General features: G+C 45.6%; 1 protein-coding gene across 1 annotated transcript in view; it reads left to right on the forward strand.

The window, feature by feature from the left end:
* vsnl1a (visinin-like 1a) overlaps window positions 1-17,850 on the forward strand; it is a 43,380-nt gene that overhangs the window by 4,680 nt on the left and 20,850 nt on the right. Inside the window, exon 2 of the mRNA XM_083934647.1 lies at window positions 3,121-3,287. Within this exon, the coding sequence (XP_083790773.1) occupies window positions 3,126-3,287 (162 nt within the window). The 5' untranslated portion in view covers window positions 3,121-3,125. The remainder of the gene's footprint in view (window positions 1-3,120; window positions 3,288-17,850) is intronic.

Genomic DNA, 17,850 nt, shown 5'->3' on the forward strand with positions numbered 1-17,850 from the left:
CTCCAGGTAGGGAATGAGTCTTTACCCCAAGTGAAGGAGTTCAAGTACCTCGGGATCTTGTTCACGAGTGAGGGGTCGATGGAGCGTGAGTTTGGCCGGAGAATCGGAGCAGCGGGGGCGGAGCTGCAGTCGCTCTACCGCACCGTTGTGAAGAAAAGAGAGCTGAGGAAGGCAAAGCTCTGGATCTACCGGTCAATCTTGGTTCCTACCCTCACCTGTGGTCATGAAAGCTGGGTCAGGACCCAAAGAACCAGGTCCAGGTCAGGACCCAAAGAACGAGGTCGCGGGTCCAAGCGTGTGAAATGTGTTTCCTCAGGAGGGGGGCTGGAGTCTCCCTTAGAGAGAGGGGGAGAAGTTCAGCATCCGTGAGGAACTCGGAGTAGAGCCGCTGCTCCTTTGCGTTGAAAGGAGCCAGTTGAGGTGGTTCAGGATCATCTGGTAAGGATGAACCCTGGGCGCCGGGGCAGAGGCTTTAGCAGGGGACCCCAAACTTCCCTTTCCCGGGCCACATTAACCAGCTCTAACTGGGGGATCCTGAGGTGTTCCCAGGCCAGTGTGGAGATCTAATCTCTCCACCTGGTCCTGGGTCTTCCCCGAGGCCTCCTCCCAGCTGGACGTGCCTGGAACACCTCCCTAGGGAGGCGCCCAGGAGGAATCCTTGTGAAATTTATTTTAGTTAAAATTTTAAATGGGGTTCCCATGGGTATTTTAGTTAAACATCTTCTGAGAAGTTTGAGTTAATGTGGTTGTTATTGCCAGTTTACACAACTCAATTGTGTATCACAAAATCTCAATAGGATTTCTTCACTATGATTCGATTCCATTGAAATACGATAAATTATCCCAGAGCAGGGACCATTTTAGAAGCCGACCCTGGCAGTGTTTTCAATTTAACTTCAGTACAGTGTGACTTCGAAATGTGATCCATTCCTGAGCCATTTTCCTACAATAAAGCCTTGAAAATGAACAATCGACAAACTTCAAAGCTTTCAATCAAATGGGATTTGAGTCATTTCTTGCAGTGCAAAGGTTGCTGTTTGGCAGCCAGCTTCACAGTTGGCTGATGGAGCGTCTTTGTAAGCACCGAAGAGAGAGTTTTTAAAACACATGAGCAGTTACAGAACAAAACAGGCAGCACAACGATGCAGTATCTGTCTCAGGTGAACTTTGAGTCTCTGCATTGTCACACAGTCTCCAAACTTGTGGTATGCTTTTAAAAAAGGGTCATTTTAAAGCAGCTTCCTTAAATGGAGTTTGCAAAAAACATTACAGCACCTCAGCAGGCCTCAGTTTGACTGCAGCACCTCTTGGATGTTTGCCTTGAGTCTCCGTTCCTCACCCCTGTGCACACAGAGACAGATTGGCACCACACACACACTGCTGCTCCCCCGTACCTCCCTCGGTCTTTACAAAAGCTAAAGAGGTCGAATAAAACATTTCAACTGAGAGTAAGAGCAGAAATACTCTAAATGTCTAACCATATTTTGCAAATTATCATAATTACGGGTTGGTTAATGAAGTAATCAAGGCCATAAAGAGGCAGCATCAGCACGGTGCGGATCCATCAGCTGTCCACAGCTGGGTGGAAACAGCTGCAGTGGAGGAATTAAGGGACATTAAACTCCAACACGCGCTTCAGTTTTTCTAAAAAGTCACCAGGGGCCAAGTACTTTAAGATGTCATTATAACACTTTCCAAAACCCAATGAGTTCATTTGAAGGTGAGATACTTGCAACTTGGAAAGAAAATAGCTAAAGGCCAGAACAAGAAAGCTAAAAAAAAAAATGTATAGGCTGGGGCTAATTCTTCCTTTTTAAGTAGTTTTTCGGGAAAAGGTAGAATCTAAACCTGGTAAAGTGGTTTTCATCAATCCATATTTCTATAGAATACTGTTTATTATGGTACTGTAGTGAAAAAACAACTTCAAGGTGTCAAGAGTTTGCTTCTAAGGGCGCACTCACACTGTCCTTCCGCACCGTGCCCCGTGCTTTAGGGTCCTTGTCCCCCCCTCCAGGCCCGTTTGTACTCACACTACCTGGGCCTCGGAGAATGCTTCTTGCTGCCTATACGTCATCACGCCGTAACACGTCACACGCATTGATGACGTCATGGCGATGCGTGGCTTTGTTTCCAGATCTTTCCGTAGACCTCTGAGTTTTTATGCGTCTTGTCGACTGTTTTTGAATCTTTTCATCGACCAAATCTGCAGTAAACACTCCACCTCCGCATCACACCAACGTGAACCTTTCACCGCCATTGTTTTAAATGTCCGCGCATGGTCCCTCCTTCTTTTTTCTATGTCCCAACAGGCGCACAGGAAATGACCTCAGAACCGCCGTAGGCCTTGTGCTCGTACACGTACACGTGCAAACGCGCTCTACAAAAGCCCACCTCTCCCAAACGGGCTGTGACCAGCAAGCGTGCCGCGCCTAGACACGGTACGGTCGCACTCACACTGGTCAAACGAACTAGACTTAAGCCGTGAAACCTGTTTGGGCACGGTACGGATGGACAGTGTGAGTGCGCCCTAAGCTGCGTATCCACCCATGGTTCCCCCTTTTAGTCCAAGAAACAACTTTTCAAAGCATTTAAAGTTAAAGGTACTCCCTCCTAAGTGGTTTTATATTGGGGGGTAAAACAGCCCCAGGAAATAACCTTGTAAGTTAATTAAGACTGTGGTTCCTGTTGTCGAGACACAGTGAGTTCCTCAAAAGGTTGCTAGTCCCCGGGGAACGTCCCTGCAGTCGAAAAGGTGCGAAACAAAAACAGGACAAGCAGCTGATCAAAGGAAGACAGAAAAGGAAAGTTGCATATGTTACAAACTGACCCTGTTACTCAAAAAGTGTAGTCAGAGTGGACTAATTTCCTTGTGCCTCATGTCGCACTCATTTGTTTTGAAAGCTTATTTTTAGACGGAGCTTTGGGTTGGCTTTCGGTTCCACAGATCTCTAGAAATCGGGTTTCACCGTTGATAAATCACTCTTCCAAACGCCCTCCACACTTTTAAGTTTACGCATACTTTATAAGGAGGTGCTGCTTTGGGTCCTGTGTCCTGTGTTACCGAAAGGTGCCTGAAGTCATTAATTCTGTATGTGTGTGTGTGCGTGTCTGTCTTTTCAGGCAAAATGGGGAAACAGAACAGCAAGCTGACCCCTGAAGTGATGGAGGACCTGGTGAAGAACACAGAGTTTAATGAACATGAGCTGAAGCAGTGGTACAAGGGTTTCCTGAAGGACTGCCCCACTGGCCGCCTCAACCTGGAGGAGTTCCAGCAGCTGTATGTCAAGGTGAGCGTCCTCTTAATCACTTTCAGTTAACGGATTACACACACGCACAGAGCGCAGCATACTCGCTTTTAGCTCATTCTGATGGTGGTTGAATTGATGTCCTACGAAAAGCTCAAGTTCTTGTATCAGATTTATTAAGTGAACGTTTATTGCAATACTGCATTGATGAAATATACCAGTGGGGTATATTTGTGTGAGTTTCTCCACGAAGCACCACTTTAAAGCTTGTGTTTACTTCTTGGAAATAAATCATGCAGCCCTACTGACAAATATACATAATTTCCAATATTCAGTCTCTTTTTTAGCTCGGTTTGGTCTCCATTAATCCTCTTGAGTGGCTAAAAGCTCACTTTGTTCCCGTGCTAGTTGCTATGAGATCCCTGTGTTCCCAGGGCATGTGTGTCTCTTGATACAGTACATTTTAAGTAATTGGTAAGGCCTATTTTTGAAGTTCAACTTGCAAAAGTTTGAAGTGAGATGGACGTCTTAAGAGCAGTTTGAATGTGGAAACAGCCAACGTTGAGCAAAACACCCTCCAGAGGGTGGAGCTCAGATTCAAAAGACTCAAAACAACAAACATGGCGATGATGGAGAAGATAACGATACTGCGTCTGTTGAGAAAGAGGCAAAATGGCGGGCAGCGTTGTAGACGGCGGTGGTCTGTGAGACACTAAAGGCGTCCCAGAGTTTGGACGGAGAATTCCAGTCATTGGTCTGACAGATGAGACAAACTGACAACGAACTTCACCATAGTATTTCAGGATGTCCCTCAGAGCTTTTAATGCTCGCTCCTGATATTCACGGCACTCTTTGTGTCCAGTGCCCGAAACTGCCCCCACAGTTTCTGGTGGTACTGGAACGTTTGGTCCGTATCAGTACGCATCCGTAAGCTTTGAGGATACGGACAGAAATACAAAGGAAAGTACGCAAAGTACAGACAGAAGGCTCCGTCCGTATCCGTATGCGTCTCTAACGTAGAGCATAAATGAGCCTTTACAATGCGCTACGACACCCTACATGTCATTCTGAGGATTATGGCCTATCTCCGATACGCCGCTCCGCGAGGACTAACGCCACGGGGCCAAACCCTATTCCCAACCCACATTTCCGTGACACAGAACTGGTTTAAAATGGGTAAAGCATCTCTTTAAGAGGGTATTGAGCTGGGGAACATAGCACCGTAGGAACATAGATTTGCTCCCTTGCTAACTTTGTCCGTCTGATGTCTGGTGAAAAGTGAAGGAACCAAAACAATGAGCTAAAAGATGCTAAAACACGGCAGAGCTGAGGGGAACTGCAGAACTGTTTCATAGAAGTATCAGCAGTAAATGCAACAGTAGCATTAGTAATAGTATCACAGCGTCAGTGTCAATAATAATCATTTGTTCATTTTCAAAAGTACAAAATGCATTCTCACTGGGTTTTATCACAGCTCATACTAACAGGGTCGGTGAGGGTCCCATGATGCTTTCTGAGTCAGCAGAGGAACCGCTGAGGGAAATCTTATTCCCATTAGACGCCCTGCGAGGTTTGAGCAGGCATGCCGCCATGTTCCCATTCGCCGCTCCTGTATCTGGGCAGAAAACCAACAGAGAGGCGCTCAAATGGTTATCTTCTAATGCTAATATGTAGCTTACTGTATCTCATTACCTCGTTCAGAGCAGTGTGAATTAATTCCTTAATTTATTCATTTCGTCCTTTAAAACAGGCAGGAACACTTTCATGGGAACAATGGGGATCTTGTACTGAAGAGACTGTGAATAAAGTGAATATATATTGGAGCCTATATATATATACTATGAGAGTCTCTACTACTATAACTAATAATACAAAAATGCACAAAGATGAGCTTCAGCCGTGACCTACTGAAACTTAATTTATATATTTTTAATAGTTTTATAACACAGTTCAGGTCCTGTGCAACATTTCCCTACATGAGGTCCTGCCTGTGACTTTGACACTCTTTGATAACATTATTTAGTGGTCAGCACTGTCGCCTCACAGCGAGAAGGTTCCTGGTTTGAATCCCGGCTGGGGTCCTTCTGTGTGGAGTTTGCATGTTGTCCCCGTGTCTGCGTGGGTTTTCTCCGGGTTCTCCGGTTTCCTCCCACAGTCCAAAGACGTGCAGGTGTTCGGTTCATTGATGACTCTAAATCACCCGTAGGTGTGAATGGTTGTCTGTCTCTGTTCGTCTCTGTGTGCCCTGTGATAAACTGGCGTCCTGTCCAGGGTGGACCCCGCCTCACGCCCAATGTCAGCTGGGATCGGCTCCAGCCCCCCGCGACCCCGACCCAGGGATAAGCGGTTGAAGATGAATGAGATTAAACTTGTTAATATTACTTATTTGGTAAAAGTTGCATGGAATTTGAGGCAGAAACCTTTAAATAGAATATTTTTTTAAAGCTCTTGGATAAAGGGCAAAACAAAGACTTAAAAGTTGTTGCAAGTTAAACCACGTTCTCTGTTTAAACTGTTAAATTTGATTCATAATCGTGTGTATATATATATATATATATATATATATATATAAGAATACTGCGTGTCCCTATTTTGTCTCGCATCGGGCTTATCTGAGCATCTGGTGTCCTCTTGTACTGGTGCTTTAACTTCCAAAGAGTTCTCATGGAAGAAAGCGAAGAACAGGCATTAATCTTTTATCACTGGTGCCAGGAAATGCCTCCTAACCAAAGGGGTCTGTCGTTACATAAGACACGCCTGGGAACTGAGGTCATGGATGCACTTACTCTAAATGCCATCGGAGCTCATGCATCAGCTGAGATTAGAGGAGAAAATAGAACGAAAAAAATCATCTTGGAAACATCAGGGATAATTTTAGGTACGACTGCCATGATTTAAAGGTCCCGTCCTGTAAAATATGAGAGTTTTTTTTAATTATAAAGCAGGTTGAGGTGCTTTAAAATTACAGAGTAAAGAAATTCTTATGTATAATAGCATCAAAAAGCTCAATCCACCGCGAAATACAGACAGCCTGTTTTCAGAAACTGTGTCTTTAAACGAGCCGTCAGGACTTCTGCACAGTTGTGATGTTAAAACTATAATATATATATATAAGTAGAAAGTGCTGCCAAAGTGTTCTTGCAGTCTTTTCCTGGCTGTGATGACAACAAAACAAAGATGGCGGCGCTTTGGGGGTTTGAGGCATCCGTAGTGGAACTGGAGCTGAGCTGCTGGAGGGTTTCAGCAGAATGATGGTTTCCGTTTGGGTGCTGTTTGGGAGCGCGTTGGCTGTTTCTTTCTCTCTTTCTATGACGTTGCGCCACCTATTGAGCCTCATGGCGGTTGGACTCGTGCGTCATACCCCTAACCTGACTCCTTCAGATGGATTGATTCTCATGGTCTCAGCATATCTGGGAACTCTGGTTTGGAGACCTTTTGGGGAAGGGGTAAAAATCCTGGTTTCTGATTGGATAAACCATCTGTCTATCACCAACATACGGGCCAAACCAACCAATCAGATGAGTGAAGCGTGTGACGTGCTAACAGCGTGGAGGCAAAGCTCAGAAAGGAAACAACATGTGGGTAAAGGAGATTTTCCCTTTGTGTTTAACGTGAATTTACGGATCAAAGGCCCAATTTCAGGAGCCCGGTCCATATTCAACAGAAGGATCCAGAGAACAAAGAGTTAGTGAGCGGCTCGCTCCATAGCTGCTCATCTCATCCGTGGAAGCCTCCATGTTGTTCACACTCAACAGTCTCTTCTGTTTCACTTAAATCCACCAAAGAAACCAACGCTGATTGGTTCGGTCGCTTGGCAAACTTCTAACTTCTTCGCTGCACGTTACCAGACTGATCTGCGACTAAAATGCTATGGAGCGCCGCCATTTTTGTTTGGTGACTCAGCCTATATCTAATAGTCTAGACCAGGGATGGGCTATTCCGGTCCTGCAGAGCCACTGTCCTGCATGTTTTAGGTTTCTCTCTGCTCTAACACACCTGAGTCTAATGGTTTGCTCGTTATCAAGCAACTGAAGCTCGTCACAGTTTGATTATTGTTAGACTCAGGTGTGTGAGGGTAGGGAGGAACCTAAAACATGCAGGACAGAGGCTCTCCAGGACAGGAATTGCCCACCCCTGGTCTAGTAGAAGACCTGGAAGCACTGACCAATTAGAGTAGACCGGGCTTTTCAGACCGAGGGTGAATACAGGTATATTCAAACAGACAGTGTGAGAAAAATAATGTGCTTTTTGGAATATTAAACCCAAAACCATGAACCTGAAAAAGAGCATAATACGTCCCCTTTAAAGGAAATCTGGACAAAGCACATCTGTCACCACTGGGAATAACATTTTCCATTTGGACCAATTTTGTCTCATTAAAATCAAAATGGAAAAGCATCCAAATCCTTTTAAAATGAAAACTACAAAAATAACCGTGACTCATGGGAGATAAGACCATCAACAGACGGACGCAAACAGAAGAAATCGGGGGGGGGGATCAAATCGAATATCCCTTAAAATCTCTTTACAGCACAATTTATAGAAAATCTGCAGCCGCACAAAGGGGGGCAACACAGCTCGGATCTAAAGGGGTCTTGTAGGCTTCTGGGTAAATCCTGTTATTGATGTGTCCTATTGTGTATCTAGGCAACAGTGTATCAGTGATGGGGCTTTATTTAAATCCAGCGAGCTGATAAGTGGAAAAACGGTCGACTGTGACCTCACATTAACGGGACAGATTGTTCCTGTGAAGAGTGACTGTGTGTGTGTGTGTGTGTGTGTGTGTGTGTGTGTGTGTGTGTGTGTGTGTAAGTGTGTGTTTGTGTGGTGGTGGGGGGTCATATGTTCAGTGGGAGGGAGAGGGAGATAGAACAGCGTGTCTGCGCCGTTTGAAAAGCAAGAAACACACAGGAGCAGAGATGGAGAAAAGTAAGCAAGTGAAATAAAGCATGTATACATTATTTATTAGTAATTCGCTCCGACAGACTCGTGAGGAACGCTCGAGAGGAGAGTCGTGTGTGAAAATGTGTCCTCGCTGGGCACGCATGCATGAGATAGGCAGGGTTCGACTTACACCTGTGCACCGAGATCTTTAGTTCTCTACACGCCGCCCGCGCTCATTCCCACGCTGTCAGATCTCAACACATTTGCACAGATCTGCACCTGCGACAGTTGTCCAGCAGCCCTCCCTGCCAGGGCGCTAAATGTAGTGTTACCTCCACTCGGCTGCATGCCTGGACCTAATGTACTGTTTTGGTCGGACATGGACACGCTGTTCTCTAGCTGCGTTTTTTTAATCCTCCGTTGAGAACATTAAATCCTACGGGTGTGAACGAGATATCTCAGGAAGTCCTGGAGGGATTTCTTCAAATCTGCCACACGCACCCCCTCAAGGATGAACTGAGCCGGTGGAGGTTGTCACGAGGGGTGACGGGGAATACGCGGGGGATGGGACACGGAACTTAGGAAACGGTATTAACAAATTTAATGTCATGAGCGGTACAGGTATATCACGAAAGGTGGACCCAATGCAGACACAGACAAAAAGTAAAGTTACAAAATAAACGTTTAATATAATAAACGGACAAACGCAAAAACACTACAGAGTATCCAAACACAAGACTAACTAAACGAACACGGGAATAACTGGAACAGGAAGACGACGGAAGATCAGGAGACGGACGGGAAACGGGAAACTACGGAGAAAACAGAAAACAAACACGATTAATCAACTTACTACGGGGAGCGTGAAAACCACAACGAGAAAGGGGATGCCAGTCCGGGGGGAATAGTGTTACCAATAAAGGGTCTACGACTGTCCGGCTCTGCATGCCTGTCAGCTTCAGGTATTTAAGGTGATGAGGTAATCAGCATAACCGGCTGCAGCTTTGGGGGAACGCCTACCGGACCTACACACAGACAAGGGAGAGACACATGCAGGAAAACGCAGACAGAGGGAGACAAACACACACAGAACGGAAGAGAGGAGGGTACTGACAGAACCAGATCATGACATTCAATAAACTTATTTATAAAAAAGGTGCACAAAGGAAAAACACGAAGAGAACTGATACAAACTGACACGAGGAATGAGGACAGGGACAGGTACGCAGGGAGACATCAGGGTATGTCGAGGGTATGATCCGGCACCGAGTGAGGCTCAGGACCGGGTTAATATACAGAGAGGCAGGTGATCAATGCTAACGAGGATCACCTGCCAGGAAACAAACTCAAAACCAGAGAGACAGAAAGAAAGCACATACAGAAAAACACCGACAGAGGGAGACAAAAGAACGACTAACAAAGGAGAGACAGACTGTCCTGATCCAATCACGACAGAGGTGAAAGGTCACTGTGACCGCACAAAACACATTTTTGGCCATAACTGAAGTATTCCTACAACAGTGTTCGTACAGGGGCTCGTAAACGCTTGAATACTGATGTAATGTTGTGTTTTTAAGGTTTGAAAATTGCTTGAATTTTGCATAAAGTGCCTGAAAATGCTTGGATTCTCTCAGGCTGTACAAAAGGGAGACAGAGGGAGAGGCATCAAAGAACAGGAAGCAGGTGTAGCATGTCGGCTGGAAATAATAGGTGTGCGTTTCCCGCGGCGGTCTGGGATATTCATATTTGATGTGGTGTAGCACATAGTCTGCATATTTCTATGTCTACCATAAACAGTATTATCGTTCTTTATAGGTTCATCTCATCAGGGCTGGGGGGTGGGGGTGGGGGGGTCATGCGTGCTGTCTTATTGTGCTCTTGTTGTTATCGTGTTGCATGCGTTCTGTATTTGTGCGTCTGCTCTGCGCGCTGTGGTGTGATGTGTGTTGCGTCTTGAATGATGTTTTCTAAATTGATGCTATTTTGTCATGTTTGTTAACGGATGTGCATGTTTTGTAGATTGCCCTGGTGAGTAACTTTAATCTAATTTTTTCTATATTCTTTATTCTGTTGTGTTTTTAGGGAGACTTTAACGTCTGTCTAGAGCAGGGATGTCAAAGTCAAATACATCAGAGGGCCAAAATTTGCTACAAGCCGAGGGCCGGACTGGTCTAATGTTTATTAAAACATATTAAAATGATTGTATATAACCTATTGAACCGAGACCTAACACAGTGTACCGTATTTTTTTTAATAATTAAATGAATAATCCAATATTTTTGTACGGCTCTGTAAGTAATTGGGCTGAAAGTTGAAATCTGCCCTGAATGCTGAAGAATAATGAAGCCGGGGCGGCCCACTTGCGGCGCTGCAGTGAGTTCGCGGGCTACCGTTGCATTCTGGGTAGTTTTGTTGCGTGAAAAACACCAGCAGGCGGCTGTGGCGTGCCGGCCGGTTCTTATACTAATCAAATATCATCCCGGGGGCCAAGATCATTCATTCGTGGGCCGGATCTGGCCCGCGGGCCTTGACTTTGACACCCATGGTCTAGGGACTACAGATGAAATATAGCCTCTTGGCTAACTCTGACGCATTTACAGTAATGTTATTAATGTGCACTGTCCCTGTTTTAAATGAACTAAACTTCATGACGACTTCATTATAAAAGGACTCATTAAAAAGTGATGAATCTCTGTTCTTTCAGAATTGCTGAGGAATTATTTTTTGATCAACTGATGGATTTGAAACGATGGTTCAGTGGAAATAGGAATTAAGAGTGCAGTTGAAATGGTTTCCAGATTATAATAACGCAATTTAAATGTCCATCAGTGATGTCTCTTTAAATTAAGTAGTGTATTTATATGCATGTTTAACATTTATCTCCCACTGAAGTAAAGTGGTTGAATAATTGGGTGGATTTAGGTTTTTATGAGTAGAAAAATCCACCGAGGCTTTAGATTTTATTAAAAGCACTTGTGGAGAAAAAATGGCAGATCTCTAGAGAATGGTATCTGTTTTGTTTTACCCATATGATGCGTGTGTACGGGTCACAGAACAAACATCTAAGGCCCGTTTACACGACAACGCAACCAGGTGAAAACGACAAAATGTTTTATCAGATGTGCGTTTAGTTTGCGTGTAAAGGTAAAAACACTAAAGTGAGCTCTGATCTGCTCCAGCGTTGTGTTTGCGTGTAAAGGTAAAAACACTAAAGTGAGCTCTGATCTGCTCCAGCGTTGTGTTTGCGTGTAAAGGTAAAAACCCTAAAGTGAGCTCTGATCTGCTCCAGCGTTGTGTTTGCGCGTAAAGGTAAAAACACTAAAGTGAGCTCTGATCTGCTCCAGCGTTGAGTTTGCGTGTAAAGGTAAAAACACTAAAGTGAGCTCTGATCTGCTCCAGCGTTGTGTTTGCGTGTAAAGGTAAAAAGATTTCCGTAACATCCGTGTGCAGAGTTCAGGTAAACAACAACAAACACGTGGGACTGTTTCCATCAGTGGGACGTTCAAGTGTCCTGGGTGGAGCCGAGGCGGTGGGAGGCTGCAGACCGTGCTGCAGATCCCTGTCACACTGTACGGCGTCCTGCTTCTCCGCTGTTAGGGAGAGAAGGAGAAGGACGTTTCCCAGCATGCACCAGCTCTGGGTGCTGTTGTGTGGCAGTGCTCCACAGCTCCACTTACACACCTGACGTGCACACTACATCCAATTTACACACTTTTGCGTCACCGTGTGCACGCAGATTTCCCCCCAAACACGCTCGTCTACACGCGGAATTAAAAGTGAGAGCGCAACGGCACTTTTGCGCTTCCTTTTCTGGATCGTCTCCGTCTAAACAGCTTTACCTTGGATGTTTTACTGACAGTGAACGGTAGCTGAGTTTTCAGACTCATATGTATCCGTTAAAAATCTCTCGGTGCTCAATATTCACCTGCAAGTCCAGTGCGATGACGCTTCGCCTCTCTTGTTTTCCACTTTCCGCCGTTCATGAATCCTGGTCAAACTGTGCAGGATCATTAAACCGACGTCCCGCGGGTTTCTGTTCCCCTGTGGATTTTCTTGTAGCGGCCCTTGCCAATGCAGACAGTGATGTAAAAGAGGAAGAGAGGCGACTGTGATGGTGTGTGAAATGTCTCATCCTTGACACACCAGCCGCTCCGGGAGCCATTTGTAACAGAATAACGACACTCCCCGAGATGTTACCGTGATAGATTCTGCCGCTAGATTTTGTTTCTGGAGCTCGACGCATGCAGAGACAGCAGCCACACAAACAGACGTTTAACAGAGATCCATCCATTCACATCCCAAACTCATTATTCTTCTTTTGTCTAAAACAGGAAAAAACTATTGGAATTGAAACGCGCTGTTATATATTATACATGAAATGAGCACCAGTATTCTGGGTCTGCTGCCAATTGGTGTTCTGTTGTTGTTAGTGTGATGAGGTAGTATTTCAGTAAAGCAGACTCTCTCTCGCTCTCTCTCTCTTCTACCCAGTCTGTTGTCTGCAGGTCTGGAAAGGCATAACATGTTTAAAACATATATGTTATTGTGCTTTCGAATTCATTTGTCAGAACTTGGCGTCATAGAACAAATGTGACATTTTTCAAATGAAAAATATAAACATTTATTCCCGGTTTGTTGCTTTAGATGAGAAATGAAATGAAGAGGCGAGACGACAGCCTCACTGTAAATTGGAAGCACTGTTGTGACAATGGCCCACACACACACACACGCACACACACACACACGCACACACACACACACAGATGCTGACCTGAATGTAGATGTATGGATGGATTCCGCTCTGTTGCATCTCGCTTGCATAGCCTCAAGGCTTTGCTGTTGACTCGTGTGTGTGTGTGTGTGTGTGTGTGTGTGTGTGTGTGTGTGTGTGTGTGTGTGTGTGTGTGCGTGTGTGTGTGTGTGTGCGTACCATGACCACCCAGCAGCACTAACTATGAGACTCCATATCGCCTCCCCCAGACGGACAGATCTCCAGCAGAACGATAGGAAGGTGAACGGAGCGACAGACGGACACTGACATCATCTGGCCCACAGCCTGTTTGTGTGAGGGAACATATGTCGCCTGATCACAGGAGACAAAAGACTGACAGGAAAGATGGAGATACGGGTTGAGATTGACGTGGAAAATGAGTTTTAATTATTTGGAAAAAATCCTTTTGTAATAATTAGGATGGATGTGGCTCACGGTGGAGCCAAGCGGCTGCTCCACAGAATAGAGAGGACACAGAAGGTTTGGTAAGCATGCTGAATGAACATGAACACGTCCTTCATATACACTGAGGCGGACATTTTACAGCTCTCTGGGAAACAACATATACAACTATATAATGGGAACACTCATCTCATCTCGTCTCATCTTCATTCTTTATCCAGGGTCGGGTCGCGGGGGCAGCAGCTTTAGCAGGGGACCCCAAACTTCCCTTTCCCGGGCCACATTAACCAGCTCTAACTGGGGGATCCTGAGGCGTTCCCAGGCCAGTGTGGAGATCTAATCTCTCCACCTGGTCCTGGGTCTTCCCCGAGGCCTCCTCCCAGCTGGACGTGCCTGGAACACCTCCCTAGGGAGGCGCCCAGGGTTCATCCTTACCAGATGATCCCGAACCACCTCAACTGGCTCCTTTCAACGCAAAGGAGCAGCGGCTCTACTCCGAGTTCCTCACGGATGCTGAACTTCTCCCCCTCTCTCTAAGGGAGACTCCAGCCCCCCTCCTGAGGAAACACATTTCGGCCGCTTGTACCCGTGACCTGGTTCTTTGGGTCCTGACCCAGCTTTCATGACCACAGGTGAGGGTAGGAACCAGGACTGACCGGTAGATCCAGAGCTTTGCCTTCCTCAGCTCTCTTTGCGTCACAACGGTGCGGTAGAGCGACTGCAGCTCCGCCCCCGCTGCTCCGATTCTTCGGCCAAACTCACGCTCGATCGTCCCCTCACTCGTGAACATGATCCCGAGGTACTTGAACTCCTTCACTTGGGGTAAGGACTCCAAGTCTCGGCACAGTCTCGGTTCTGGAACCGTACTCCTGGATAATGGAGACACTGTTTCTTAAATTTGCCCAAACATAATTTGGGCATTTCTCTCCTGCAGTTCTGACACATGATGCGATTTACCTGCGATAAACCAATGTATTGCTTGAGCTCTACTTGGAATATGTAGAACAAGTAATTCATTCAAGTGCTTGAAGTCTCTGATTTGTACAACAGAATTTTGTGAAACAATATTTGATATAATCCCACCATGGTGGCCGTGTTACCATAATCCAAACAGCAAGGCTACTAAGGCAGGGAAAAGACCAAATGAGACCTTTCTACATGAGCACAAGCATGCTCCCTAATAAGGTGAATAAAGATATATATGTACAGCAAGTAGAGAAAGAATTATAGCAAATAACATAAGGGGACGATGGAGCGTGAGTTTGGCCGGAGAATCGGAGCAGCGGGGGCGGTGCTGCAGTCGCTCTACCGCACCGTTGTGACCAAAAGAGAGCTGAGGAAGGCAAAGCTCTGGATCTACCCTCAGTCCTGGTTCCTACCCTCACCTGTGGTCCTGAAAGCTGGGTCAGGACCCAAAGAACCAGGTCCAGGTCCAAGCGGCCGAATTGGGTTTCCTCAAGAGGGGGGAATGTGGGAAGTTTGGGGTCCCCTGCTAAAGCTGCTGCCCCTGAGACCCGACCCCGGATAAGAGGCTGAAGATGAGATGAGACTATTCTTAATACCCCCAGAACTACTTCTATAATATCCGAACACATGTTAACACAGACAGTGTCCCAAATACAGATCGGAGCTTTGGCCTAGTCCACACAAACACGGGGATTTTTAAAAAAACAAGGTTTTATGGCCCCTGGTTAAAAAAAATGCCCGTCCATTTAAAAAAAAAACACAAACTCCGCCTCCGTCAGCTGGTCACGTCTAGAGCGCTCCACACGTCTCCAAGGCTACAACTGACTGTTTACCGTCGCACAGTTTGACGTCAAACAATGTAGACAAGAAAATTAGGTTTTCCTCGGTTTTCCAGTCCACGCATGACGGCTGAACCAGACTTTCCGGAAAAGTCGGAAACCCTGAACTCCGGTTACTAAAAACTCTGGTTTCTGGAGCCGACAGCTGCGGTGACGTGGGGCTGAAACGCCAAACCGTGCAGAGAAACACACGGTTCTAAAAATACCCTTGTTCGTGTGGACGGCCCCTTAAATCATGATACAAATTGACTTAAAGAACAAATTGGGAAAAACAAGAAATGACAGAGAAGAAGTGTAATAGTGCAAAATGCAGAAACGTCTCTTTCAACGTCGTTTCTCGTCCCTCGCTTCTTTTCCTCCATCTCTCTCTTCACCCACTTCCTCTCTCGACTCCCTTCCTCTGCGTCCAAGTGGGCTTGTGGCTGCCATACACTAAAAATAGCTTTTGTCATCTCAAAAGCTCTCATGCCATTCTTCATCGCTGTCACAACACACACACACACACACACACACACACACACACACACACACACACACACACACACACACACACACACACACACACACTCACACACACACAGCTGAACACTGTCTCCTGAAAGGCAAAAAAAAATCTGTTTATGTGCTTCAGAAACATGAAATACTTCTTTTAAAGCTCAAATATAGAAACAATCCCGACCTTTTTGCTCAGAAGATCTGAGTCAGACGTGAATGTGATAAACTCCCGACACAATGACTCGCTCATTATGATAGTGACTAGTTTACAATGTTTAGCAAGCACGGGGGGAGGGGGCTCTGACACTGAAGGAGCAGACTGTAATTTTCACGAAGACAAACAGTAGTTTTTCCACTGTGCGTTTCCCTCACAACAGAAAATTGGTGTTAATTGCTGAGCGTGTTTGTGTCGGTGTTTGCAGATGAGATGCGGACACATAACTGCACTCAGAGGCAGAGAGGAATATAAGTACATAGGCACAGAAAGGGAGAAACAAATAGATGTTTGGATTTATAATACAGTACATTTGACCCTTGGCTGCTCTCTGGCCTCTTTGCACCGTCAAAGTTGTGTAATTGATTCATTCAGCATCTTTCAGCCACTGCAGTGATGTGAGAAGAGGAAGTTGATGTTAGTGAGTGCCTTTAGACGCATAGAGTAAGATAATAGAGCCTGTTCTTAGGGAAATCATTCAGATTGAGCGGAGTATAACCATTAGCACATCCTCCTGTAAGAATTAATCAGTTATGGGGGTTGAGCGGTGAAGGACGGCGAAAACCTCTCACCGTGGAGGTTTAAATCCCACCGTGCAGTGGGGTGACAGTGAGAATGACCTTAAACTGGTTAACAAGGGTTCAAGCCACCGTGTCAGCGAGCGTCCATGCATGAGAGAGAGGCTGAATCCCCATCGGGCTGACCTCCGACCTTCATGTGGACTGAGAAATGCAAAGAGATTCCTTAAGCCCAGTTCGGACCAAAGGTTCTGTTAGACCTGGGCACACGTGCAGTCAGGGTACAATAAATGCAGGCTTTACTTCTGACACTTGTCACAACCTGGCTCAACAGTATGTGACAAAAGAGGGAGACCACACATAGTCTGTAAATAATTCAAAATGTTTTAATTAACCAAAGGAAATAAGCAATATAACTCAGTATCAGTTGTCAGTATGTATGCAGTGTCTGTGTGTGTGAGAGTGTAAGTGTGTGTATGTGGAAACAATATCAAAACAAATAATAATAATGTCAGTCAGGCCAGGAGAGAGGGAGAGGATCCTGTAGGTGTGCTTTATAGCCACCTGAGCCCGGCCTGCTCAGGTGTGCTGCATCTCTGATGGCATAGCTCCTCCCACCAACCTCCTGAAACAAAGCAAACAAACAGCCAACAAGCGGACCGAGCAGGGCCAACCCCAGGGTCATCACACACTTGAAACTCAAGTAATCAGAAATATAAACGAGGCAATACTTCATAAACAAGGCTATGGAGATGACAGACAAGGTCGGGGAAGACGAGGACTATACCCACATGAGGGAGGATGACACAGGTGGACACAATCAGGGAACACAGCAGACCGGTGACACAGGAGGAAGGGCAATGGACCTGAAACGAGAGGAAGAGTACTTTCAAAATAAAACATGAATTTCACAAGACAAAAAAACCCAATACACCTCTCACTGCGGTGTAACGTCTAGTCTCACGGCGAATCTTTGGTCTGAACTGGAATTTACAGAAACTGGAGAAAGACAATTATGATTTTGTTTTTCAACTAAAAATGTGTGACGCTGTGTATTAAAAATATGCCCTCAAGGTGAAGTCAGGTCGTCTTGCATTGGTCACAGTACTCTGTAAATATGATTTGTTGTTAATCACTGGAGTGGCCTCCTCTTCCCAGGTTGAAGTGCTTTGGAGTAGGACATTATTAGGTTAGAGCCTGGCTTTCCCTTGCTTTCTCTCCTGCCCTCCTCATCTTGTGTCTAATTTTCGCTCTCTTGGTTCATCTCTCTATGTCTTGCCATTTGTAATCATTATTATTATCCTTATATCCTTTTCTGTGTCTTGCTCTCTATTTCTGTATTTTCGTCAAAAGTACGGTCCACCATATCGACAGTTAAAGGAATAGTTTTGTAGTAATTCGGGGGAAATTGCTTAGTCACTGTCTTGCAAAGAGTTAGAGGATATCAAAAGCAATCTCATGTCTGCACGCTAAATATGAAGCTAAAGTTAGGAGACAGTTAGCTTAGCATAAAGAC

Source organism: Echiichthys vipera (genome assembly GCF_963691815.1).
Source record: "Echiichthys vipera genome assembly, chromosome: 19".
Taxonomy (NCBI): Eukaryota; Metazoa; Chordata; class Actinopteri; order Perciformes; family Trachinidae; genus Echiichthys; species Echiichthys vipera.